General features: G+C 36.4%; 1 protein-coding gene across 1 annotated transcript in view; it reads right to left on the reverse strand.

Annotated features, from left to right (window-relative positions):
- The window catches only part of FMN1 (formin 1), a 122,827-nt gene extending 96,453 nt beyond the window's left edge, over nucleotides 1-26,374 (reverse strand). Inside the window, exons 1-3 of the mRNA XM_005417514.2 lie at nucleotides 24,899-26,374; nucleotides 22,715-22,832; nucleotides 5,019-5,080 (exon numbers count right to left, since the gene is read on the reverse strand). Of these exons, the coding sequence (XP_005417571.1) occupies nucleotides 5,019-5,080; nucleotides 22,715-22,832; nucleotides 24,899-26,290 (1,572 nt within the window). The 5' untranslated portion in view covers nucleotides 26,291-26,374. The remainder of the gene's footprint in view (nucleotides 1-5,018; nucleotides 5,081-22,714; nucleotides 22,833-24,898) is intronic.
- Nucleotides 26,375-26,386: the final 12 nt, after the last annotated feature.

Consider the following 26,386-nt stretch of genomic DNA (forward strand, 5'->3'; position numbering starts at 1 on the left):
AATATAGAAATTGTAATGTTCAGATTTTTAAAATATTAACTAACTGGGGAATATCTTCACACAACATGAAGAATCATTCCAAGCTTCATTTCTGAATGAAGGTGAAATTGTCAAGTGGTTCCAAAGAGACTAAGTACTGTAGAAAGTTACTGTTTTATTGCTCCTGTCCTTTGTTCTCTAGTCTGCCACTTTACCTTCTACACAAATGGCTATGCAATTTTTTCAGTTCAGGAAAATTTTTTTTCCTGTTGGAATTTTACTATTTTAGGAAATGCAAACTTCAAAGATAATGTTGCTGCCATTGTCTGGCAGCCTTAGGAGTTCTGAAATAGGTATTTTAATATAATTTCATAGGAGTTCAGTCTCTTTTTTCTCATAACTTTTATGCTTTTCTTAATCTTGACATTTTTTCCTTTCTTGCATTGCAGAGAAGCTCTGCAGGGAACAGGGAGAATTCCTCCAAGAGGACAAAGTAACCAAGAAGAAGATTCATAAAGGCACACAGTACACACACAGTGGTGCAACCATACATTTAGCAGTTGAAAGACTGAAACATTTCAAGTTAGGCAAGATTAGTATCAATAATTAACCACAAGCTGGGAGACCTTCAACAGTTCACCACATGGAAATGCTGAAAAGCCTGAACAGCTCATTAGGAAAGACTGACTAATAAACCCTTGCTGACCTTGGCTGCTCCTTTGAGCTACAGCACCACCAGAGAGAGAAGCCTACAGATTTTCTTCTGTATGTGCAGGCTGGAATACAAAAATATGATAGAGAACACTCAAAGCAGCCAGCCACCGTATGGATGCATTTCATCTTGTAGGAGTTAAAACAACAATCCCATCCTGAAGCAAAACCCTATTACCAAAAGTCAGCATATCTCCACATATATTAAAAAGTTTTGGGTTTTATAAGTACTGTGGCATATTAAAGCTTTCAGCACTATTAATCATTGGACCCCATATCCTAATAGCAGATTTCAAAACATAGTGACTTTTGACAAATCATGATATTCCTATCCCATGCAAGAATTCACATATGCACAAACAAAACTGTGGGGGAAAAAATTCTATTTCTCCAGAAAGGAATAATAAAAATTCTTAAGAGCTTCCAGGTCAGATTTCTTTCAATTTAATCTGCTCAAAAATATTCCAGTTTGTTATAATAGTTTACCTATAGAAAAATAAGATTTAGACAAACTAAAATAGTGTAAAATGTTTTGATTTGGTGTTAAAACATCCAATTTGTGATGTATGTTCTGAAGCCGAAATTAAATTTTACTCGGACATCTAACTAAAAGACATTTTAAATTGCCAAAATAAAACTGAGATCACCCAATTCTATCAAGAGGTATTTTGATAAGCATTCTGGCATACATGAGCTTTCAACACTATTCACCATTGCCTCCTACAGCTGAAATAAAAATTCCAAAATGTTGCAGAGAGAAGCAGCATCTTTTGTTATACTCATGTCATAATTAAAGAGCAATGGAAGCATTCATGAATGGAAGCATACTGACCACAAGGGAAAACAAATGGGAATGTGAAAATACAAAGAGACAAGAAAGAACTTAGGAAGTATTAGACATGAAAAAATAGATTTGTAAAAGAATGAAATAGTCATATTAGAGCTAGAGTTTTATTACTTAACAAAACCCTAAATGTTTTTATGCCTTTGTGGTCTCACAACAAAATAAAAATAAATTATCTTTAAATTATCAGATAATTTTGACTGGTGCTATGACTTTTCCTTTCACATTCGCTTTTCTTCCACATTTTTCAATATTTTTTAGGGCACTTTGAGGCACTGGTCTTTAACCTCAATTTATGATATGAAATAGTTTTCAAAGTTAAGGAAGTTCTGTGAAAAGGAAATTACTTTCTACCCACTTCTACATTTCAGCTCTTGGAACATTCACAAAAAAAAGCAAAAATGCAAACATTACCATGGAGGCCACAAAGGTCACTATGAACACCTCATGATACATTCTTCCCTAAATGAGGCCAGCTTGCTCTTTTGTAATGTCACAGGCAGCTTTATACCAACTGCATTGCCATTCACTATTTCTTAAGTTTCAGCAAGATATTCATAACTGTGATAGATGCAACTATACAGGTATTTCTTTCTAAAATTTGCCATGAGATATTTTAAGAGATGCAAAACCGGGATTTTATTATATGATATTTACTGAATTTTTTAATATTTATTTATGAAAAATTTATAAGCTAGCTATAGCTAATTTTTTATCAAATACCTATTAATATTTCTTACACTATATTATATGACATGCATTATGTCATACTATTATGTAATAGAAATACCTGAAGATACGAATATTCTCAGTTTGGAAATATATAAAAGATCTAGTGAGCTGGTGGAAGCCTAACATTCTGTGTCGGAGAAAAATATCCATGCATAGGGTACAGGGTTACAGGACAGCTAAGGACTTTCCTTCCATCTTCAAAAACAGCCTTAACCTCCCACATAGCTAAAGATGAAGGGATATTTGGTAGATTTGTTCTAAAAGGAACATGGAGACATTAGGGAAAAAGTATGCTCGAATGTATGCTTGAATTTTTACTTAAATTTTATCAATTTAACTTACAGGAAAAAAAGCACGGCGCACCCTTGTGCAGCTACGTGTTGGGTTAAATATTAAGCACTGCAGACAGAATTTTGCCTTCAAGTAAATTCCTTTCTTTCAGAAGTCAGGAGTCCATTTACATTATTTTGATTTATGTTGTTGTCATCTACTTAGTTGGTTTTAGATACTCAAGATTTGGTTCTGCTGGACAAACACTATGAAGGTGTTGACAGCTACGACTTATCGATTGAGCAACTTCAATTTAGTTTCATAATGTGCAAGATAATTTCTGACCTAAAACTAAAACAGATACACAAACAGTGGGCAGGATGTCACCACACTCAGTTTAGAAGGAAGTATGAAACATGAACATGTTTTTGGGAACTTTTTCTGAAAGACTCAGCTGACATCTAGTGGCAAGAGCAGGGAAAGCAAAGCACTTAACAGCACAGAACAGAAATCGTTCCATGTCTTTAAACTATATTATTCAGTATTTTGTTAACATTAAGTGAAAAATTTAAAAAATCCTTTGAATGCAGCAACAGCATTACCCTTTTGAGACATTACTTTCATGTGGATGATTCAGTTGAATTATATACACTAATTAACCTTTCAAGAGTTAAGTGTTACACAGATTGTCATGCAAGAGATGGTGCAGATTCATAAGTAATTGACTTGGTGTAATACATGTTAAAATCTTAATAAGTATACACACTACATGACAAAAACTGAATTCAAGTGACATCAAAAAAAGGAACAAAGCTTCAAGTTTTGGTGATAACATAAAGATGGCAAAATGAAATACAGCACAGTCATATGCCCTCCCTACCCATTGATTGTTGTGTATCTTTCAAGACTGCTGCATTCACTGAACTTCAGTCTCATAGATTCAGCACCAACCCCCAGAAACTAGTGGTATGGGTAAAGCCCTGGCAGCACTCTGGGTATTCTGTATAAAGTTTATATGAAATTAACACAGTGATAACAAATATTGAAGAATTAAAAACAATCTGGAATTTCTGTTCACATACTCAAGAAAAAAACCCTACAATAAGAACCAGAACAAAAGTACAGGGCACTTTCTAATGCTAAAGAATAAAAGTATCACTCACTTATAAGCCACTATATACAGGTTTCAAGGAACAGAACCTAGATAATGTTGCTTACTTTCACTTTCAGAGGACAATTCAGTAATATTTTGAGAATTTTCCCATACATATACCTTCCATAATTCTTAACATTTCTCTAGGCCTTTTAGGAATAACAAAGACCAAGGGTCTACTCCCAACCTTCTGCAGAGAAAGTATGATAATCAAATCTTCTTCATAAACACCACATAAAGAATTTGGATCTGTTTGCAAAAGAGCTGCTTAAAAGAAATTCCTGTCTGTAGGTTCCTTCAGTGCATAGCATAAAATCAGATTTTACCCAAGAATTTCCCATAGTTGGGATATCTACCATCATACTTTTCTGTTAACCATTAAAGAATAAATTGCAACAAAGTCTTACATTAAACCATGACACCATTTTATTCCTCCATTCTATGTTCCCACTGAAATTTTATAATGTAAATTTGAATGCGTCGCATTATACAATGTGATCTGTCTAATAACACAGTTAATGTATCAATGTACTGGATTATCAGAATTCCCATGTTAGTAAATCTGTTTATTTTCCATTCTATTTGCTTTAATGATGATGAAGAAAATACTGAATGTTTTGTAATTGATGACCACTAATGATTTGGCATACGAACCTGTATTAGAACACAGTGCAGCTATACTTAAGAATATATCATAACTGGTGAGAAAAGGAAGATGCTGGTAATTTTAACTAGGAGTGACCACCAAATTCAGTTATACTGACATTTAAATTCCTGTTTTTATGATAAAAACACTCTATTGTAATATTTCACTTCACTTACCACAGCCAAGGGAAAGTGAGTTCTAATACTAAACTGTGTCATTTCTGATTTTGATAACTAGTTGGTAAAGTTTATACTTTAAAAGAGCAGACATCAATACAGAGTGCTCAATACTAAACTTCAGAAAGTCTCACACATGCTTATTTTCCTGTTAAAATGACAGAAAATTGCTTCTGCAGAAGTATGTTTCACTGAGAAACAGTAAGTAGTTAAACACCAGCGCCAATACTGCACTGCTGTGTTAGGGGGAAGGATTTAACAGAACAACAATAAGGAGAACTACAAAGAGAGAAACAAATAAAACTGCTTTCAGACATCATTTATGAGTGCAGGTATATATTTTAACAAAATTAATTTTAGCTGAGCTGTCAGTCAACTGACAGCTTTCTTCAACAACAACTAGAAAGAAAGAATTAAATTCCTAACATCTGATAGAAAGTGTATATTTGCACCACTTAAATCTGTAAAATGCACTAGACGGGGAAATATATAATTACAAAAATATACCTTTAATGTTTCAATTTCTTCTTTGTGTTCCCTCTTTAAATGCAGAATGGCAGCTTGGTACTCTGTAGAAATAAAAAAAGTACAATCGCTTAGAGTCAGAAAACAATGTGCCATCTTCAGCATAGAATATTTCATACAACACCACTGGGTCCAGAATGCAGGTGTAGGCTCTCAAATAAATGACCTTTTGTGGTGGTGATGGAAAACAAAATCTGAACACAGTAATTAGCATTTTTTTCTAAGACCACATGACCAGATTTTCCATGGTGTTTCTGAGAGAAGAGGATAAAGCAGAGGTCTTCCATGCCGAGAAGGGAAAATGGGGAAAAAAATATGACAGACTGAAATAACAAAAGGAAACTATAGTTTTGCCTTATTTTGCAAATAAACGTGGAACTGATAGGATATTATGACATGCACATGCATGCATACACACACCCTCACCTGAATTCTAAAACAACATGCATCAAGTACAGTGATTTAAATGGACAAACATACAATCACTATACACAGTCAAACTGGATAAAATAGCAATCACAAACACAAATGAAGACATCAGAAGGTACCAAACAGTGAGCTACAAACAATTCTTTCTCTTAATTCTATCATATGAAGAATAATCACCGAGTTTAAGTACAGAATACTGTGAATGACATACAGGATAGCTCTGCCATTTAGCAAGAATACAACAAAATCCAAAGGCTGAAAATATGAAACTGGAAGCCACAGAAATTTAAATCAGCAGTGAAAAAATGAGGCCAGGCACTGATCACGCAGGTTTAGTGATGGCATAGATTTATGAAACACACCTCTAGGACCACTAATACTATGGTTCCCCTTAATCTGTACCATGCCTGCATTTGGCCAGATGAAGAAACAGAAACCCCTTCAAAACACTGGTGTAAGGCTTTAAGAGACCTTAACAGAGTCTTTGGTAAGACACTGGCCCAGAAGCTACAGCCCTCCTAAACAAGAGACTAGAGCTTGTTGTTAGATGACCAAAGTCCCACTTCCACCTGCTTTCAAATTAAAATTTATCCAAAAGCATGTTTCCAGTTTTCTGGCTTGGCTTCTGCCTCCTCAGCTAAATCCTAACTTAAACAAGGTTTGAAAATAGGCCAAAGAATTTAAATTTTATTGTCAATGGTCTCTAAGACTAAGGAGTCTGCATGACCCATTCAACAGAAGAACTAACAAAATAGCATTAAAGTATCAAAGTATGGGCCAAAGTACCAGATAAATAAAACATTTCAGTGCTTATCTGCTCTTTATTTTTTTCCTTTTTCTCTTCAGAGCACATGAAGGAAAGAGGAAAGAAAAGGTAACTTGATCATCACCATGAATTCTACATGACATGGAAGCTTTTAATGTAAAGCTTCCATGTCATGTAGAATTCATGTAAAGCTTCCATGTCATGTAGACATGGATTTTTTCCAAACACAGGTGAAGTTATAATCAAGCAGTTGAACTGATACATAAAATCAAAAGGAAACGGGATCAATATTTTATATAGTGTAAAATAAAAACCTTGGTGATTCCAGCTAGCTATAGCACCTATCTAAACTTCTCCTTGCCCTCTAACAGGTCTCTACTTAAGAGCTTTCAGCACAAGAGAATTGTCTGACTGCTCTGCTGGAATCACAACTGGTTAGGTCTACAAACTTTTAGATTTTCTGCTGTTAATTCCTCTGACTGGTTGATATTCCCTATGGATACAGGCTCTGCATATCCATTCACCTAAACAGAATATAAAACAATTGCTTCAGGTCCCCAGAAAAAGTTGTGACCCTTCTGGCACCTCAACTGCCTTAAGCACACAGTGCGCAGAGCATGAACCTTATGAATGTCCTAACTTGAAGGTTAGCTCTGTAGTGTCACATGGTAACTGAAGCAAATAACAGGCTTTGAAAATGCTCCTAACAATCAGTTCTTAGTTTAGCTAACAGAAGGATACAGATTGATCTTAACAAAAGATCTACTTTCTATGTGGGATTGCCCAATGATTAAAAATCTTTGAGATGTGGGTAAGAGAGTCATAATTCACCTATGATGACACAGACCTGCACTAGCACCAGAAGCAGATTTTTTACCATGTCTACCCATTCCCAACCCTCTGTTGCTTATTCTTTTATCTTGGCACAAATGTTTGCGCAATTAGAGAATGATGGAAGAATGCCTATGACTGAAATCTAACACAGCACAAGAATGAAATATTTTTTACAACAATTAAGTATCTGTCATTGTTGGCACATGTTTTTCATTGCTTCTAGCTGAAAGCTCTGAAACAAGTTCTAGAGATTGTTTTGTTTAAGCTTTGTTCTAAAGCAGAAGACAGAGAGTAGCAATTCTTTTACCATTTAGTTATTCCTTAAAAATATGCTTAGAAAGTACAAAGCTATGAGAACTAATAATAAAAACTACTTTCTTGAAACACTGCTATTGCATAAAACCAAGTGCATCATAAACTGATATACTATAACAGATTTAATAGAATGTCTACTATGATATAAACTGACATCCAACAGCATAAGTTTCTAATTTTATTATTTTTAACTAGAAGAAACTATCTATTGGATAGAAGCTGACACCCAGCAAAGTACTTTAATTCTCAAGCAAATGTTTATTTTTTTGTACAAAATATTATAATGAAAATCACATCACAATCATATTGTCTTGTATAATATGAAGTAACTCATGACCATTCCTTTTCTGTGTTTTGTGAGGTCACCTTAATTTAGTACAATTGTACACAGATAGTTAACATTTTAAGAAAACAACCTGTATACAGAGATACCAATCAGAATCATTAAAACATTGAAGAATTTGACTAGAAAAAAATAATTTCATTCATGCAATTCCAAAAATCAGTTCCTTATACTGGCAACAGAATAATGAAGTTTAACTATGCAGTGGTGTTGGGATGCTGCTTAGGGTGGTAAAAATCAAAACAGCAAAGTAAACAATAATGACATTTTAACAGAAGGAACTATAGGAGAAACAAAATATAAGTCAGGCTTTATAAACTACTTAATTCTTAAATTCCATTTAACTAAAAAAAAAATCATGTAGACTACACATAAAATCCAGAAATACCAATGTATCACTGGATGATTTGTCTAGGTTAAAAATTAACAATGCCAGAGTTGAAGAAATCTGATATGGCTCTGTAGCCAGCCTGATTCTCACATAACCACTGTAACTCATTTGGCCTTGTTAGCTAAGACACATGAACACCTGAGGGCAGCTCTCAGAGCCAGCCCAGACACAAGGCTGCAGCTGAACTGCACCTCCCACTTCCTGGTGCTGCCCTACCTTAGGGACCTTCCAGACTGACGGGGAGAAAAGCTTCTAATCACAAACCACAGAACGGCTGAGGCTGGAAGGGACCTCTGGTCTGCACCCCCACCTCTACCAGAGCTGGCTGCCCAGGACCATGTCCAAACAGCTTTCAAATTCTTCCAGGAATCTTCACTCTCCTCATCCTCTCTGGGCACCCTGTGCTAGTTTCTCAGTCACCTTCACAGTGAGAAATCATTTCCTGATGTTTAGTCAGACCTTTCTGTGTTTCAATGTGTGCTCACAGGATCATGATACCAAGCACCACCTGGGTCTCTCATTTTTACACCCTACATTATAGGTCCAAGCTGATCCTTGCGTCACAAGATGACTCTTCACCTAGTTTGTGCAATGTCAGGGTGGTTGCATTTTCATAAAATCAAAGAATCATTAAGGTAGGAAAAGACTTCCAAGATCAAGTCAAACCTTTGAGCAAGTATCTCCATGACCATTAAACTGTATCAAGAAGTGACACATCTACTTATTTTTTGAATACTTCCATGGGTGACTGTTTCAGTGCTTAACCACACTTTCTTAATACCCAAACTGAACTTCCCCTGGTGCAACTTGAGGCCATTTCACCTTATCCTATCACTAGTTGACCGGGAGAAGAAACCAACCCCTGGCTATTACCTTCTTGCAGGTAATGAGCAATAGGTCTCCCCTGAGCCTTCTTTTCCCCAGAATAAACAACCCCAGCTACACTGGCTGCTTCTCATAGGACTTACATTCCAGATCCTTCATCAGCTTTGCTGCCCTGGACACACTCAAACACCTCAATGTCAATTTCTTGAAGCTTTGAATTCTTTTATTATGACACATAACAGAAGGCTGATTGTACAAATATCCTGCTGTACTTGCCTGGTCTCCAATGTGCCTGCAAGAAGACAATGGCTGTAGAGCATAAATTTACTTCTACTAACTTTGCATCAGCTGCAAATTCTCAAGTCTTACTTTTCCAGTACAATCCTATTGTTTTATTACAGTTTTTTGTCTTACTTTTTTCCTAATGAGTAGCTTGCTAAATGGTTTTTGATAGCAACATACATATTTCATATTTCCTTGTTCAACTGCATGTTCTTATAAGGTACTTGGGAAAAAACAAACCACAATTTTTGAAGTGACGAACTACATAATTATCATGATCCTGTTCTGCCACCCATTGATACAGTCAATATTAGAAAGTATCATAATTTCTAGTCATGCTATATTTTCTGCTTAAGTGCCACTGCAGAAAGAAGTAAATCTAATTGGTATTTTATCTGATTAAAAAAAATTACTTTAGCATTGAACATTGCAAAGACAGAACCAGTGCAAACAGGATAACCTTCCTTCCCTAACTGTCATGTTTGCTATCAGTCTGCTTCATGATTTTAAAGTATGTTGTCAATATGGATCATATAAAGATAACACTGACTAAAACAATACCAGTCCATCCGGAAAATACATTATTTTCTTCATTATTGGGTACTACAACATTTGAAATACTCCAGTTAAAGCCTGGAATTAACATCTATACAAGTAATGGGCTGCAAGAAGGAAATTAAACTGTGTTTTAACTAGCTACCAAGTGCAAGGAGGAAGTAACTCTGTGTCCTGTAATTTCATCAAACATAGTATGTGAACAGATAAATAATTTTTGTTGAAGCACAATGGAAAAACTGAAGCTGCAACCCCAAACAGTTCAAAATAGTTGAATAAGGAAGATGGACACGATGTGAACAAAGAGCTTAAAGTGCTGTACAGCATCAGACATGGAATTTGTTATAGAATCACAAACATCTACTGTGTGAAACAACAGAGTATCACACATCATGAAACAGTGGACAAATGCCTATACCCTTATAGACATCAACATCTGCTAGAGTGAAAACTGTACAAATACACAGAGAACATTAGGGGTATGGTATATAGGTATGGCACCAGAAGTTTTATTCATGTTCTCTTAAATAGCAATTTTTAAATTAAAAAGTACCTGGAAACCAGAAAGTTGACAGATACCAAAACTTACATATAGGGAAAAAAGTAGTCCAATACAGGACAGCTGCCATTAATGGACAGCCTATCCTGATTAAGTTATACAAAAAGCACAGTCTTTTCAATAGTCACAGTATTTCATGAGTTTTGAATTTAAACACAAAAAACTTGAAACAAAGGAACATACATTCAATATATTGGGCTAATTTTTAAAGCAGTGCATTTTCTAAAATTTTGGCCCTGAAAGCTAATCTTGCAAATAAAATGTGTAACACAGGACTGCTTGAATCTACCCTTAACAATCATAAAAGCCAAGTATCTAAACAAGTAGAATATTCTAGTATTCATAGGTTTTTGGTATCTGAATATGAACAATTCCATCAATATTTATTGCCCCAACTGCTCAGCTTTATTATTTTTCCTGACCTTTTAGGATAAACATGCTCTCCAGGCAACATACCTGTAATTTCTGTGAGCCCATTTGGGACCATGGTTTCTACAGGGAAAGCTGAGTTACAATTCTGAAGTGCTAAGGATATTGCATGGACGGCTTAGTTTCAGCTGATTTCTTTAAAACACACTGAATTCCCAAATAAGTACACCTCTAATCCTCTTAGTTACAAATTCAAATGATCTTCAAAATGTGAACCATCTCTCTGTATGATCAGTATTGTCAACTGTGTTCAAGAAGTTACATAGGAAGAGATGAGCGCTAGGATTTTCTTCTTCTGTTTCACAAACAAGTCTAAGATGTTGTTTACTTATTTGTTTCATTAGGATGAAGGAAAAAACATGAGATTTTTATGGGACAGGCAAATACAATTTGCCCACTTGCCTGGTTTCCCAGCAGGCAGGAAATAACACAAGTGGCCTCTAACTTTAAGTACCTAAGAGTTTCTACAAAATTCTGCACGACCACCAGAGTCCTGGGAGGAAGAGACCACTTTGAGTGAGATTTAGGAATGGCACTCCCCAGTTCAGTGCCCCCACCAAGACTCCCGCAAATGACACACTGCTGTCTTGTTTCTCCTTTCCCTCTCACTTCCTGCCGAAACAGGATGGAGTTGAGATTTGGAGATGTCAAAAATAAAGATCACAGGTTGAGATATGAACAGTTTACTGGAAACAGCAATAAGAAAATGAACAGTAATGGCAACAATATTAATAACAAAAGTATACAAGACTGAGGGTGATTCACATGCAAAAATGCTCACCCTGGATCCTGAGACAATGAACAATGGAGCATGGCTTCCCCTCTCCTGCCATGCTTTTTTTGACTGGAAGCTGGAGTCCCTTTCTCCCACCCCTAACAATGACATAAGGTGGTATCAAATAACATTAGGGTCCTGGGTGAAACTAGAACATGAGGGAAATAGGAAATGCTTGCAATTGAATTGTGAGGGAGGAAGGTGTCTCAGACCAGACTGCTCAAAAGTCCATTTAATGGCAGTCTATACAGACAATATAACTTCCCTAACCTAAGACCACTAATGGTATGTGCAGGGAAATTCTAACAAGTTCCAATACAAGCTGCTTTAATTAATGCAAAATTGCCTTAATATCGTCTTATTTCCTACGAAGTATCCATGCAGCTGTGACAAACATAATTGGACTGTCATTATGAAACTTCAAAGGGAACAGGAGGGCTTCAAAGTACTTTGGATTTATTTCGTTTAATATGATGTCTACTCACATCAGCATCTAAATGGTGTTTCGTGGTAGAATTAAGAAGTAGTTCTTCACTGACATAATGTAAGAAGAGTTTATCCTGGTCATATGGTTTGTTTTTAAATCTTATAAGATAATCACACTGGATCCTCACCAACATCTAGTATTCCTAACTCAATTACAAAAAAAGGATCAAGAAAAAAGAATGAAAAACAAAAACAAATCTTCATCCCAACAAAATTTTAAGTCAGTAGATTGCTATTTTGTAATTCTATGAAAAGCGTGACAACAGGAAATTACCCAGTGAATAAACATACACAGAAAAATATAAATGCTTTGAAACATGCCTTATTCAGTATTGCCAGTTACTTCAGCAAACAACTGCAGAAGTGATATAGCCAGTTGAATGAGATATTGAGCAACCTGGGCTAGTGGGAAGTGTCTCTGGCCCTAACAGGGGAGTTGGAGCTAGAGGATCTTTAAGGTCCCTTCCAACCCAAATTATTCCATGATTCTATAATTTGATAATTCAAAAGAGCTGCTTAAAAGGAGCTTCTGAGTCATGAGCATTTGTTCAAAATGTCTTTCTTAAGCTTCACTTAAAATCCAGAAAAGGCCAATGCTCTGCATGTCCTGCTCTTGGTGTGTATAAAACTGAGTGAGAAAACAAAGACACATCAGGGGTTATAAGTGAAATAAACTTCCAAATATCAGGTTAATATAGTTAATTCTTTTTCTTAAAGAACAATTAAACCTCCTTTTCCTTCAAAAGACAACCCTACCAATTCATTACTGGAAGGCAGCTCTGCCCATGGCAGGGGTGTTGGTACTAGATGATCTTTAAGGTCTATTCCAACCCCTTAATATACTATGATTCTATGATTACTAATGACATTATCAGTTAGTATTTAACTCTTGCATGGTTGTCAATGGGATTTTACTGTATTTCTTTGTCAGCCTTACATGTGCTGTTGTTCTGAATAAGGATCAGTGTATGTCCAAATAGTTTTCCATAACTCTGATGTTAAGATCTATGACCATGTTAATTTTCACTACTGTCTTTGCTCCAAAGACTATAGGAAAAAAAAACACTGCCAAATTACAACATGTCTAACGCGAGAACAAGAAGAAAGAAACCTAAATGCCACTCACTTTAGTGGGAGGGCAGCCATTGAAACTGAAGTTCCACAAGCTAGAATTCTGGAAACAGTTCCTGATGTCTTATAGAACTTCTGTAGTCTTACCAAGTTTTTAGTTCTTAACAGTGGTAGATATAGCAGACTCAGACTTTATGACTTCTATTCCATCAAGGAAAGATAAATACTACGTTTATGGTAACAAAAGAGACCAAAGAGTAGACAGAGACAGACAACGTTACACTGTTCCACCCACCTGGTGGTCCCTCCTTGTAAAGCTTTAGGTGAGCTAGAGACAAAGGCATAAGTAAGATTGTATTTAAGCTTCACTCAGAGAACTTGTACTTGACACTCATTAGCTTCATATTCTAGCAGGTAGTCTTGCACACCCCCTGCTGTTCATTTCATTACTAAAAATATATAACTGAGCTGGTATTTGCAGCTCCCCCTTATGTTTTTTTGTCTTGTAAAAAATTATGAACTGCTTGTGAACTGCCAAATTTCTGAAGTGTTGCTAAACACTAGCTCAGCCTATCAAATAGCAAGTACTTAAATAAATTTCTACCATGTAAAAATATCCCATGGATGTTCCTTGGCTAACCATGGGTCATATGCAACACTGTGAAAACAAAGCCACCTCTGTAGTACCCCCCAGTACCAAGAACAGGCCACACAAACCGAATACACTTAGAAATATTTCTGTAAAGCTCTCAGCTTGATATATACACAGAATATCATATGCTGATTTTATTAATTCCTCAAGACTTACAATTGGAAATAACAATCATGCTCACTCATTATTGTATTTTCATGTTGTGTGGTAAGGGAAGGAGACCAAAGCAGATCAGAAAGCTTAGAATTTTCTAAGAGATTAATTCCTTACAATCTGATTAGAAGACAGAAATTTGGGGTGGGAACACTTTGAAGAATTCCTCATTCTGTTTTTAATTTCCAAAACATGCATTTAAAAAAAAAAGTTTTAGACTGTGCAATAGCAGTGACTGATACTGCTGACATATGTGACAGGCAAAATATGCCACCAGGTGGCAGAAATAAAACATAAAACAAAAAAAATTCTTCATGATTAGTAAAGTATGAGACATGCTTCACTGTTAGTATGCAAAGAAAATACACACCAAAACATGTGTGCTTTTCCTAATGCAGAGAAAACTGAACATGAAATAAAATTTGGATGTTTTGGACAACCTACATAATGGAAATGTCTAATGTATGTTCAGTTTTATCATCACACAGAACTTTTCTGAACACAAAGCAACAACAATGTTTACAAATGTACTCAATACATGTTCATGAAAATCTTATGATACTGAGCGTGCTGCACTCTTCACCACCATCTCTAAAAGAAAAGATACAAGCATTCACTGGTCAATCTGGTGACATGAAAATTCAATCTACAACCCCAGAAATACTGGATAGGGTGGGTCACAATGTTTCAAAGGGAAATTTTCACTCTTCGAAACTGTTGCAAAAAGCAAATACACACATTCAAATATTATTCAGTATTATACTATTGTGTTCACAACTGTGCATTGCAAGAATTACCTTCTCTTCTTTGGCAATAAAAGAACTAACCTATTTAAATAATTTTAAATAAAATCTTACATGAAAACCTTTCCCACAGAAATCTCCATAACTCACATTTCAAGTAGATGGGTTACTCCTCAAACTTTACACAGCAATTTAGGAAACTTCTCTGCCATAATCTCAAAACTTCATGTAGAAAGCAGAAACTTTGAAGTTAAATGAACTATATAGCCACTTCTGGTCAGTACACTCATTTTTGTAAAAAGCCATACATATTAAACTTGGTGTGTGGAAATATGCAAAATAATGTTAACACAATTTAAAGGTAATTAGAGAACAAAAGCTAGAAAACTTGAGTGCAATCTACCCTTCTTGAGATGTACCACACCCTGCAGTATAAAGAAAATCATTAACTTATAATTGTACCGATTCATTAAATTTCAGAATAGTGAGGGTTTCTCAATGTTTTCTCCCTGCATGGTAACCCTTGGTCCCACTTTCAATACTCCCCTTTACTACAGCATTTGTCTTCTCCTCTATTTCCCCATGTAGTTCTCATCTTTAACCACCGGGTGTCAGAAGGGAACCTACTCACCACAGCTACACTTTTTAAATTACTTTTTATTTATTTTTACAGATGTATTGATGCGACCTTCCAGGCTCTCTCAGACTACAGTCATAAAACAGCAGCAAATTTTCAGGCTTTTGTTTCAATAAAAATACACACAAGAAACTTTCAAATTCTAAGTTGTTCCATCTTGGACTGGTTTTTATAAAGCATAGCCGCATTTAAGCATCCTTTTATAACTAGGAAATAAAAATTTATTTATGTTCAAAGAAATTCACAAAATTACCTATTTTTTAGGGATAGAAGATCAGATAAAATAATACTGCATGTTGTTTGAAAACATGATTCTAATCCTCCTTCTCTCAACCGCATTCTATCTACTCCTACCCATCCTCTCTTCTTTAGTTACAGTAAAATGGAACTGTTTTACAGACCCAAAATTCCTTACATGGTAAGGATGCCGAATCCACATACTGGGAAAAGAGCAGATATCCTTCATTTGAGCTTAATTTTTGTTTTGGTTTTGGGTTTTTTTGTTTCATTTTTAAGATAAGGAAGAACTCTCCAAACCTAAAATTTCAAAAATTCTCAGCACCGTAAAGATTCCAGTGTGGTGAAAATATGGCAGACGTGAGAAAAGGAAACAAATGAAGAGGGACTTGTGGAAAATAAACAGCCCAAAACAAGCCAATAGTCCAGTATCCAAATACTGTCCAGATATTTAAATAATACAAACACCAGAGTAAGCCTACTACAGGACATGAAGTATCTTAACAATAGCCACTGAACTCCCCAAGAATAATATAACTGAATCCACATAAAAACAGCTTCCTATGGAAAAACCAGCACCCCCTTGATGGTCTGTGATGGAAATGAGGAAAATAGGTACTCCTCTTTCTGATTGCAAAGCAGTATAAAGCACTATTCAAAAGCAGTCACTTGAGTAACTTATCTGCCTGACCATTGCTCAGCTCTGAGGGGTTACAGTTACAGCTCATTTACCTGATAGCGGAGATGAATAGTTTCGCTTGTCATTTCACCCTCCCAGAAAGGCAACACTAGAGGTACTGCTGCTGGGGACATTCAACACGAATTCTTTCTCAATAAACATCCTACTTCCTACTTACAAAACCAATCTATTACAGGATCACGTTCACCAATGCAATATGGTAAACAAGTAACTCTTTTAACAGCACACATGAGGAACAGATTTATTACAGAGTATATGTCTGTGCCATAGCAGAGGGAGCAAATCTGGCAGGGCTGATATTGAATTTATCTGAAAAGAAATCCAAACAGCAGTTCTAAATGCAGGTGCAAATTTTCAGAAAGCATCACAACAAGCGAACAGCGAGACTGAAGAACAGGAAAGGGAATTCAGTAAAACTCAGAGGCACTTCTTTTATACAAAGGGCTTAATATATTTCAAAACAGAACCATGGAAATAAAACACAAAGTCATTCTTCTTGTGTACACAATGGCTCTTTCACTGTGTTTCAATTATATAACAAGAATCATCTTGTAAAACCCTGTGACTTTTGGGTCTTGGCAAAATTGGATTGCTCAGGTGCATAGTACAGTCCATATCTCAAAATTAAAACTACAGTAAAAGAAATAATTCACACAATTTGCCTTCATTATATTCAGGCAACAGATTAATCTTCTCACTAGGAAAATATTAAACTTAGAAATCAGCTTTCTACTCCAAGTGGACTAAAGCTGTTCTGTATGTGAATCTCAAGCCTGCTTGTATCCGTGGCTACACATGTATGTCTATCCAGACATGGCTCTGGATTCTGTAAAACCTGTCCTTGTTAGGCACCTGCTGCAAAACATGCACCCAGACTCAAAAACAATAGGTCTCCTAAAATTACTACATTTCTACAGAGAGTATGCATAACTAAAATAAAGCAATGATTTTTATTGAAAAACTGAAGCATAACTCTTCTTCCCTCTCACCTTGAAAAAATATAATCCTCAGTGTATGGAAAGGCATGGACATTTTATCCCATGGCCTTAGGTACAATTACCATTCTGGAACTGTGTGGCTGGTCTTGGCTTTGTTTTTAAGATTTAAGTTTGAAAAGTCAATATTCTTTCCTATTCTGCATCTCTATCTAATGCTAAGAGCCTATAAACAGAAAAGGAATTTAATTTGACTTGAAAAATAGGTCAGAATTCTTATCCTAATTTTACAGATGGATAAACTGTAACTTGGAAAGGTTCCCAAAACTTTCCTGAAGCCATTCCAGAAAGTAGTAAAAAAGAATGAAAATTGTACACAAACACGTTAACAACAAATATTCATCATCCACAGGTGCCTATCTTTTTGTTTCCTCTCTCAAGAGACACGGTATGAATGACTGTCAGCTGAGGTGGGGAGGGAAAAGTAAAGGATATTTTCGTTGCTTGATTGTTTTGGAGCATGGTTTTTGTTCGTATTCTCGAAGTAAATCTTAGCCCAATACCTTCTGAATCCATCAAATCATAGCTTTAGCTATGATAAGTAAGGGGAAAAAATGTCATTGTTACCCTAGAATACCACATGGTTACCAAAATCTGGCTTGTAATAAAACCCCCAGCTTCTCAAAAACACACAAGTGTATCTGTCTGATTATGAAACACTGAATTACATGCACCTGTCATGCCACACAATAATAATGCAGTAAAGTGTCATAAAATAATTTACAAAAACTTTATGCACTCTGAGGTCACATCAAATTGATCAGTGATTCAATCACAAAAGCACTACCTTGAAGCAATGCAAAATATCCTGTTTCTATACTACTGCTTGATCTAATTCCCTACAGTAAAATTTATAACAGAATCCCAGAACTAACACCACACTGAAATGAAATAAACCTAAATTACTAATTTTTTTTTTCTTAGGATGAAACCAACTGTTGGTAGCCACTGTTACAACTTTCTTCAGGACACTTAACATCAAGCATTGTCTTTCTTTCAAAGACAAACTGTTAAAGGCCACAAAGGAAGCTTATGTTAAAGGAAGATAATAAATCGTGCTCTTATCTCTCATCCTTTTGTTCCAACCCTTATACCTCTCTTTCTCTCACATAAGCTGGTTACTCCCTGCATTTGGGGCATATGGCCCTACATCATGGCCATACAGCGATTTTCTTGCTGAGAACTAAGAGTACAGGGGATCAAGGATTCGATTTATTTGAGACTTAGAATTAATCCTCTGCCACTATTTTGTATTTCATTAACCATTTACCCAGGTATTTTTTGTCTAATAAGACCTTTATCAGGCACCTCCTGATTTTCTAATTTGCCTTGAAATTGTGCTTACATCCTCACAGACTATTCTAGAAATTGTGGCACCATGGAGACAGAATTACCTCACTGCAGATTTAAAGATGATGAACAGACAGAGTGTGAGAAAATTAGGTTTTAAAATGTTTTAAATTTGAATTTAAAATAAAACTGAATGAAAAAAATGAAAAAACCTCACTAAATTTATTGATTTTTCAAATGGCTTTTTAAACATTTTCTCCCACAGGAATGTCAAATACTTCTCTCTGTCATTACTTTTTACATTTCTGTTTTGCTAAGCAAAAGACTAAACTCCTTCTGTTGTATATAAGAGAACTAGTTTGATCTTGAAGACTAAAATGATATTGTTAATAGGAATAACAGAATCTGTGTATCTATACCACCTTAATGTGGAGACTGTTCTTCAAACATAAGTAGTTTCAGGAGCTGCAGAACCCGTGCCTGAACTCTTTTTCTGGAACATGTGTTTGCAAGTGCTGATCAAGCTGTACACAGTAGCTGAGATATTCATTATATGTGGATTCAATGTGATGCAGTGTCACAGATGAATTTCTTCAGTATAGACATGAATTTGTCTCGTCTATCTGGCTAGATATTTTCACCACACATAATGGCTGACTTATCTTCCCTTCTGGCAGAGTTAATGCCTAAAAATGGGGGAAGTCTCTCCAAGAATTATGGAGGAAGAACAAAAAAAAAAAACTTAAAATGAAGGCAGAGGAACAGAAATTTAGGACCAAAAATATATGCACAGGAGTGTCTTTGATGGAAATTATTTCCATGGAATAACTATAAACTAAAGTACCCTTTTTCTAGTCTTCCAGCACATAAATGTAGTACAGACTTTCTGGACTTCAGCTATTTTAACTGGACTTCAAAAGAGTTCCAGTTTCTCTAGAGAACCATGCAAGCAGCTTGTGCTAATTACAGAGAACCAGCTGACAACACAGCCACTTGCTCTATGGAAACACATGCATTAAAGAATTAGGAAAACATAAATTAAACCAAAATATTGCAACATCATCCATTCAATTCAAAACTAACAACTCAAGATTCGGATACTGAAGGAGACAATATTATAACTGCATAAGCAGTTACCAAATGCATGAAAAAAACCCTGGTGCTCAGTTTTATCCCTAACTTCTTTCACTTCTAGTCAGCCTCACACACGTGTTCCTTGTTATGCCCGTTTGCTTTTCAGTTCCTTTCCCACACATCAAGCCAGACTATGAGCCTCAGGAGGGAGGTAGCCACTCCTCCAAGCTGCTGTGAGTCATTGTGATGTCTGCTGCATAGGCCAAATTAAGCCTGAATTTCTTGCTTCCACTAGGCAACAAGAACAATGAGGAAAAACATGACAAGGAGGTGAGAAAAGATCAAAAAGACAGGAATACTCTCCCTCAATATCCCTACCTTCCTATCATAGTTGTCATAGTGCATGGTGATGAAGAAAGTAAAACAAACACACAGTGTTAGAATTGCCAAAAAGATTACTGTATTCCAACTTTCAAGTTTTCAGTCTTAAATCCTATTTTATCATGACAAATGAAAAAAACAAACATGCTACCTCATAATATATGTATATATTTGTGTACCATGTTAGAAGTACAAAGATGAACGTTGACAAATTTATCTTTGGATATGAACATATATTTTGTCTAAGCCTAAAATAAAGCTGTGCTAAATAAATACTTACCTCATAATTCATTCTCTTATTATTGTTTTCATATACATTCCAATTGTTTTGGTAAATGAAACCCTTAAGCACAGAAATTAAAACACTAACAGAAATTATTGATTGAAAGTAAATAAAACAAACCACTTCAGCATTTTTCATTATATGGAAACAGGAATATCAGTAGAGGAAGACTGGAATCACAAACACCCCTGCCACACACAATTTTTGAACTCTATTCTGAGATCAAGAATTTTCATTTCATCTTAGTAGTCAGGACAAGACACTGAGGTAAGAAATAGGATTTTTGGTTTAGATGAGTCAATTTAAATAATGCAGATGATAAACTTGCATTATAGTTTATTTTTAAGAAGCTCACTTCTTAAAAGCGAGTCAAGAAACCTCTAACGTATCAGTGGCTGGAAGGGAATTTTGGATGCAAAGAGGCATAAGGGGAAATGCCAGCATACACATGCACTTTAAATGTACCTACTGCTATCAGAGAGAAGATTATGAATTTAGAAGTTTTGCTGTATTGCCACATTATTCATAAAAAACCCCACAAATCCCAGCAATAAGACCAGCATTGAATACGAACCCTATTCCTATAACTGTATCACCACAACTCATGAACAGCACCTTGCTCCACTTGTAGGAGAGACTATAATTTCATTTTTGTGCACAATGCTTTAGAACAGAGGCACAAGTCCTCAGATCAGCCAATCTAAGTGATCCATCATGTGCTACTTGCAACTGCTTTCTGGGCATCCCTCAGTAGCTGAAAGAAACCAACCTGCCAATCTCTGTGGCACACCTAGAACTTCACTGCAGACTTAACATAGCCTGAACATGCAAACACAGCCTTTGCCTATTTCCTTTAAAAGCACTGCTTACATCTCATCCCAGCTGATTCACCAGTGGTTTGTTTTCATTCAAATCCCTCTGCCAGACGCTGGAGCAACTAATGAACTGCAGAATCTGGTCTTTAAAAATTTGACTTAGCAAACAAACCATCAACATGTTGATGACACTACCACCCAAAATATCACAGTAACAAGAGTAACAATTTACATGGGCTCTAAGCGAGTCTGTCTTTCCTATTCAAATTTCAAGAAAGCATGACCTAATTCCTCTACAAGTAGTAGAATCTGGAGCTTTTGTTAATTCAGTTTTCTTTCTTTCTTTAAGCATATGTTTTGCCACAGATTATTACAGTCATTAGAAGGAAAAATATTTATTTGGGTAAAATGAAATATGGCAAGCATATAGCCTATAATAAAAATCTAAGAGTAACATCAACTTGCCAACAGCTGAATACCTGTCCTGGTCATCTAAGTAATAGACTCCCAAATTCAGACCAATCAGATGAACCATAAATTCAATTCTATCTATTTAATTCAATTCTATATATTAGAACCATGATATTTCTGTCAAGCCAAGTTTTCTCAATCTTGCAAGAACTTTTACACTTCCATTATTATTCCCACATTACAAAAAAAGAAAGATTAATGCAGAGAAAACTGAAAAAAGAGGGAGAACAACTAAACCATAAAAAGCAGTAGACAGAACAAATAGGAGTACTGTTTCTCAAATACAAGGTCAGATGGATATCCACTGGAATTAGAAAGAACCGCACAGCATTACTCTGAACAATTTCTCACAGCCAAGTAGTATAAAAGGGGTTTTTTAGTTCAATTTAATGCTTTCTAGGTAATATTTTCTAAAATCTCCAGGTATCTGAAGAAGAGATGGCCTATTGTCTTTCACTTTAATATTTCAGAGTATTCCTCAGTTTATGGTTAATTTCTGAATATCAAGGACTTCCTGTTTTACATTCAAGAATATAAATTTGAACCAGAGTTCTGGTGGCTAAAATAATCACTTTCTCCCTTGTAAGTATGTCATGTAAATATCTAAACAACAAAAAAATCCAATAAATATTTTTCTATGAAAAGCTTATCTGATAATTAGCATTGCACTTTGGACATATCCTTTCATACACTTGCATAGGACAATACATGTGGCTAGCTATAGAAGTGGCCTGACTGGATATGAGCACTCCTCTGTTCATACACATGTTGCAATAATGGCGTTGTTTTCATTCTGGACAGTACCTGAAGAAAATCGGCAGCCAGACCAGAGTTCAGCAGGGGGCTACCTCCAGCAACCAGGCATCAGAAAAGGCAGTCTCTCAACTACTATCACCAGTCTGTCACTTATTTGAACAAAATACCACTGGAAATGGATAACCTAATTTATCAAGAAAACCTACTTCTTTCCTCACAATTTATACAGGCAATTTTGTACAATATTTAGCCATTCACATTTAAAAATCAGATGCAGAATTAACAAATAGTAGTAAACCACACATACGAAGCATAAAGTCTGTTTCTCCAGATAAGAAAATACTGTGACTTATCACTATCTCTGTATCAAACAAGATCAAAAATGTCAGCAACTAATTTCTGCAAATGCTTCACCTCTTTGTTTTATTTACCTGCTTCTGTGTACTTCAATCCTACTTTTACTTCTTCATGATTTGCTTTTGGTGGCGGCCAGACAGTCTGGAGTCTCCCTGGAGTCTTGTCATCTTGCTCTGAGGGACTCAGGTCAGGCTGTTAAAATTACACAGGAAAAAATTAAACTCTGCAGTATCAATTGATTCCAAACAGCAACTGCCATGCTCAGCTCTACACATGTGCCCCAGAAAGATTATTTGTCCCATTCTACTGGCTGAAACAGTGCTCGGTTGGAAGGGACACAAATTAATCAGTGTAGAAAAATGTTTTTGAGAAGGAAAGTAACATAAGACATGTGACATGCAGTGATTTGTTGAAACTGTTCACATCAGTGTGGAGAGCTGTCTATCCTTTTGTGAACCACAGAGGTGGTCATGAATGCTAGTGTTTTTTCCTGTATCTTTCTTCCAGAGTTAAATATTCCATAATGTGCTCCTCTTACAAGTAAACATTAGAGCAATTCACCTAAGAGAGCATTTGACAATATAATTTTCTGGAAGGAGAGCTAGTTTATGAAATTCCTGCCCCACCCCCTGCAAATTGCTCAGTCCACATACCAGGTAATACCGCCACATCAAAGTAATGCTGCAGCTGTTAATGGGACTGCACTGTCAACTGGAATGCTAAAATAGCTCTTTAAATGGGGAAGGGGTGGAGGTGGAATGACCCACTAAACAAGCACTCTTTTAGGGGGATTTTTTGGTGGTTTTTTTATATCTCCAATATTTCTGTAATCTGATTTTTCAACATGTTACCACAAGTAATTGCACAGACACGACTGCAACAACAGTGCAACCCTGTAGAAAAATGGCCCCATAAATGGCCCACAGGAGCAAGGACAAGGAAAGGCTAGACCCCTAGGCTCTGGCTTTGCTCTGAGAAAATACGCATTTGCACTAGAGCGGACATTAAGCAGACATTTATAAAAGCCACTCCTGCTGACTGCTGTGCCTCCTCCCTCACTGTGTGTGATGACAGCTTCCCAAATAGGTTTGCTGAGAGCCACAGGAACGCTGACGCCAGCACAGCCACTGGTGTAAGCAGGAAGGAGCAAGCCAGGGATGGGGAGGGCACACTCAGACTGCACTTGCTGTACATTCCACAGCCAATGAATACCTGTTTTCTCCTCCCCACAGGTAATTTACTACAAACTGGTATTATCAGTTTACCCAAGCGTTGACCAGGATTTTTTACGTGTTTTCTTTCTTATATTATGTAAGAATAAATATTTGAAAGAGAGTATAACCAACACAGAAAACTAATTTATGTAGCTTCAGGTTTATGGTCCAATCCTGAAAATAGAATCCTTCAAGCAATTCCCCCTTCAGCCAACAAGAGTCTCCTGGGCTGATTACATCTGCCAAAGATGTGGCTGTAAGAACTTTGGGTTGGGGGAATGCCAACTCAAAGGTTACTCATTTAATTAAAAAGTTCAAATCATATTCAAAGCTATTTATGATTGTATGAAAACTTTGCATTGATTTTTTTTCATATAATAACTACATCTCCATATGCCTAAGAGCATTAACCTTGCAAACACTTATATTAATCAGAAACTTGAGTTGTCTAATTGAAATCACTAAGTTACACCTGGATAAGGTTAAATGCTTATCAATATTTGAAAAGCCAGATATGTGCATGTAAACAAGGAAAAAAACCTTCCTGTTCTATGTCTTGACCTGAAAATCACCCATAACTTCTTGTAACAACTCTTATCATACAATTATTCCTACAGGTAAAATGAAATTCTACTTATAAAAATAAAATACTCAATGAAAGAAAACAGAGCGAGATTCAGAAACTGTTAAATAATACTATAGTAAATATCTGCAGCATCAAAATGATTTAAAGCCATAATTAAATATGGAACACTGTCATGTAGAGATCTTTTAAGATCAGAAACTGATTGCTAAGTTCTCACTTCTAATTGAGAGGCTTTTACTGTTGCCATCAGTTGTGGCTGAATTCTGCTTCAACTGCAGATGATCAAAAATTCTGACAAATTAGCCCCAAGATTTCCTCGGCTGGGAATCCAAAATTTGAGATTTCCAAAAGAGAAGCAATTCTGACATTTTGACCTTAAGTCCCCACCAAAAATATTTAAACAAGAATATTTAATCCTTCTACTTCCAGATCTTAGGAAAAAAAGTAATTCAACCTACAGATTTGTCTGATGGTCCATCCCCAGGTTTTGATTTTGACCTTTCAAATACAGCTTTCAAGGACTCTTTTTCATTTCTCATTTTGCGTTTCAGGGCTTCCAGCTCTGAAGGATCTGCAGTTGTTTCTTTCTTGGGAGGTCGTGTGAATAAGGCTTTAAAGGCATCCAGTGCAGATTCAGCAGGGCTTGATTTTATCTCCTCAGAGGGAAATCGTGGTTCTCTTTTGCTAGAGGCTTTGTTCTCTTGAGCTTCATCACTGTCCTCGGTCTCCCCAGATCCCTCAGCAGAGTCCTCAGTTCTATCTTCATTCTTGGAGACGTCTATGTTTAACAAGTGCGAGAGTTGTTCTAGGAAAGTGGGATTTGCTTTAGGTTCAGATGATTTTTTTTTAATGGTCAAACCTGATGCAATATTGGATTTCTTAACAGGCTGTCGTAATTTAAGCAGAGCTAAATCATTCTCCCTTGGTTTAATTTCTGTAACAGTTTCCCCATCTTCTGTGGTTAGTCCCTTTTTCCTGACACGTAGTCCACTGAAGAAAGCAGGCAGCTGGAAAGTCTTTTCAGCCAGTGCTGTTTTTTGGAGTGATATATTATCAACGGAAGGTCTTTGTTCTTCATCTGAAAGTTCTTGAGGGCATTCCCCTGTAGCAAGCAAATGAGTGAATTGCTCATCCATTAACATTTTGTCTTTTCCATTGGAGTCATACTGTAGAATACCGTCCAGCTCTTTTGGGAGCTGGTTAGAGAATGGTGGGTGTAATTCAATGTCGTCTGTATCCACAGTGCCATCACTATTTCTGTGCCCTTCTGATTCTGACTCTTCCTTATTTTGATTGCTGCTGTCCAAGGCCTCAGCAGACAAAGCAGCATTTTTTAGCCCATATTTGCTTGCATTGTTCTCATCGGTGTCTAGGTCCTTATTCTCCGTGTCCGATTCTGTGTCACTTGTTGTATGAACCAAAGTACCTTGTACGAGAATAGCATCCTTGTCATCATTGTCAGATTCAGACAAAGAAGGCTGAACAAACCTCAAATGCTGAAGAAGTAATTCATTTTGGTCAGCTAACTCCAGCTCCAGGCCTGCCTGCCTGCCAGACATTGGGTCAGCCTGGCCACTGGTACTATCCACGTTGTGCTGATTTTCTGAGTCCTCATTACATCCATTATCATTCCTGTCATGCCAGGTGTTAGCGTGAGCATTTACATTGCTGTGCAAAGGTTGAAATGCTTTAAGAACTGTTTCTTCTGTAGGAGCTGTAGATTCAAGCTTAGTTGTAAGTCCAAACAGTGTTTTCACAGAAAATGTAGTGAGTGAGTCGGGGTCGCTTTCTGCTGTGTTCTTCAAGTCTAAAAGCTGACTACAGTCAGGCATCCCATTATGTTCTTCCATGTTGCGTGAAGCAGAGAATAGTTTCGCTCGCAGCAGTGCTGCTGACTGCTGAGCCAACACTTACTGCGCGCATTCAGGCTGCCGGCGGGGCCGGCT

Source organism: Geospiza fortis, unplaced genomic scaffold, assembly GCF_000277835.1.
Source record: "Geospiza fortis unplaced genomic scaffold, GeoFor_1.0 scaffold54, whole genome shotgun sequence".
Taxonomy (NCBI): Eukaryota; Metazoa; Chordata; class Aves; order Passeriformes; family Thraupidae; genus Geospiza; species Geospiza fortis.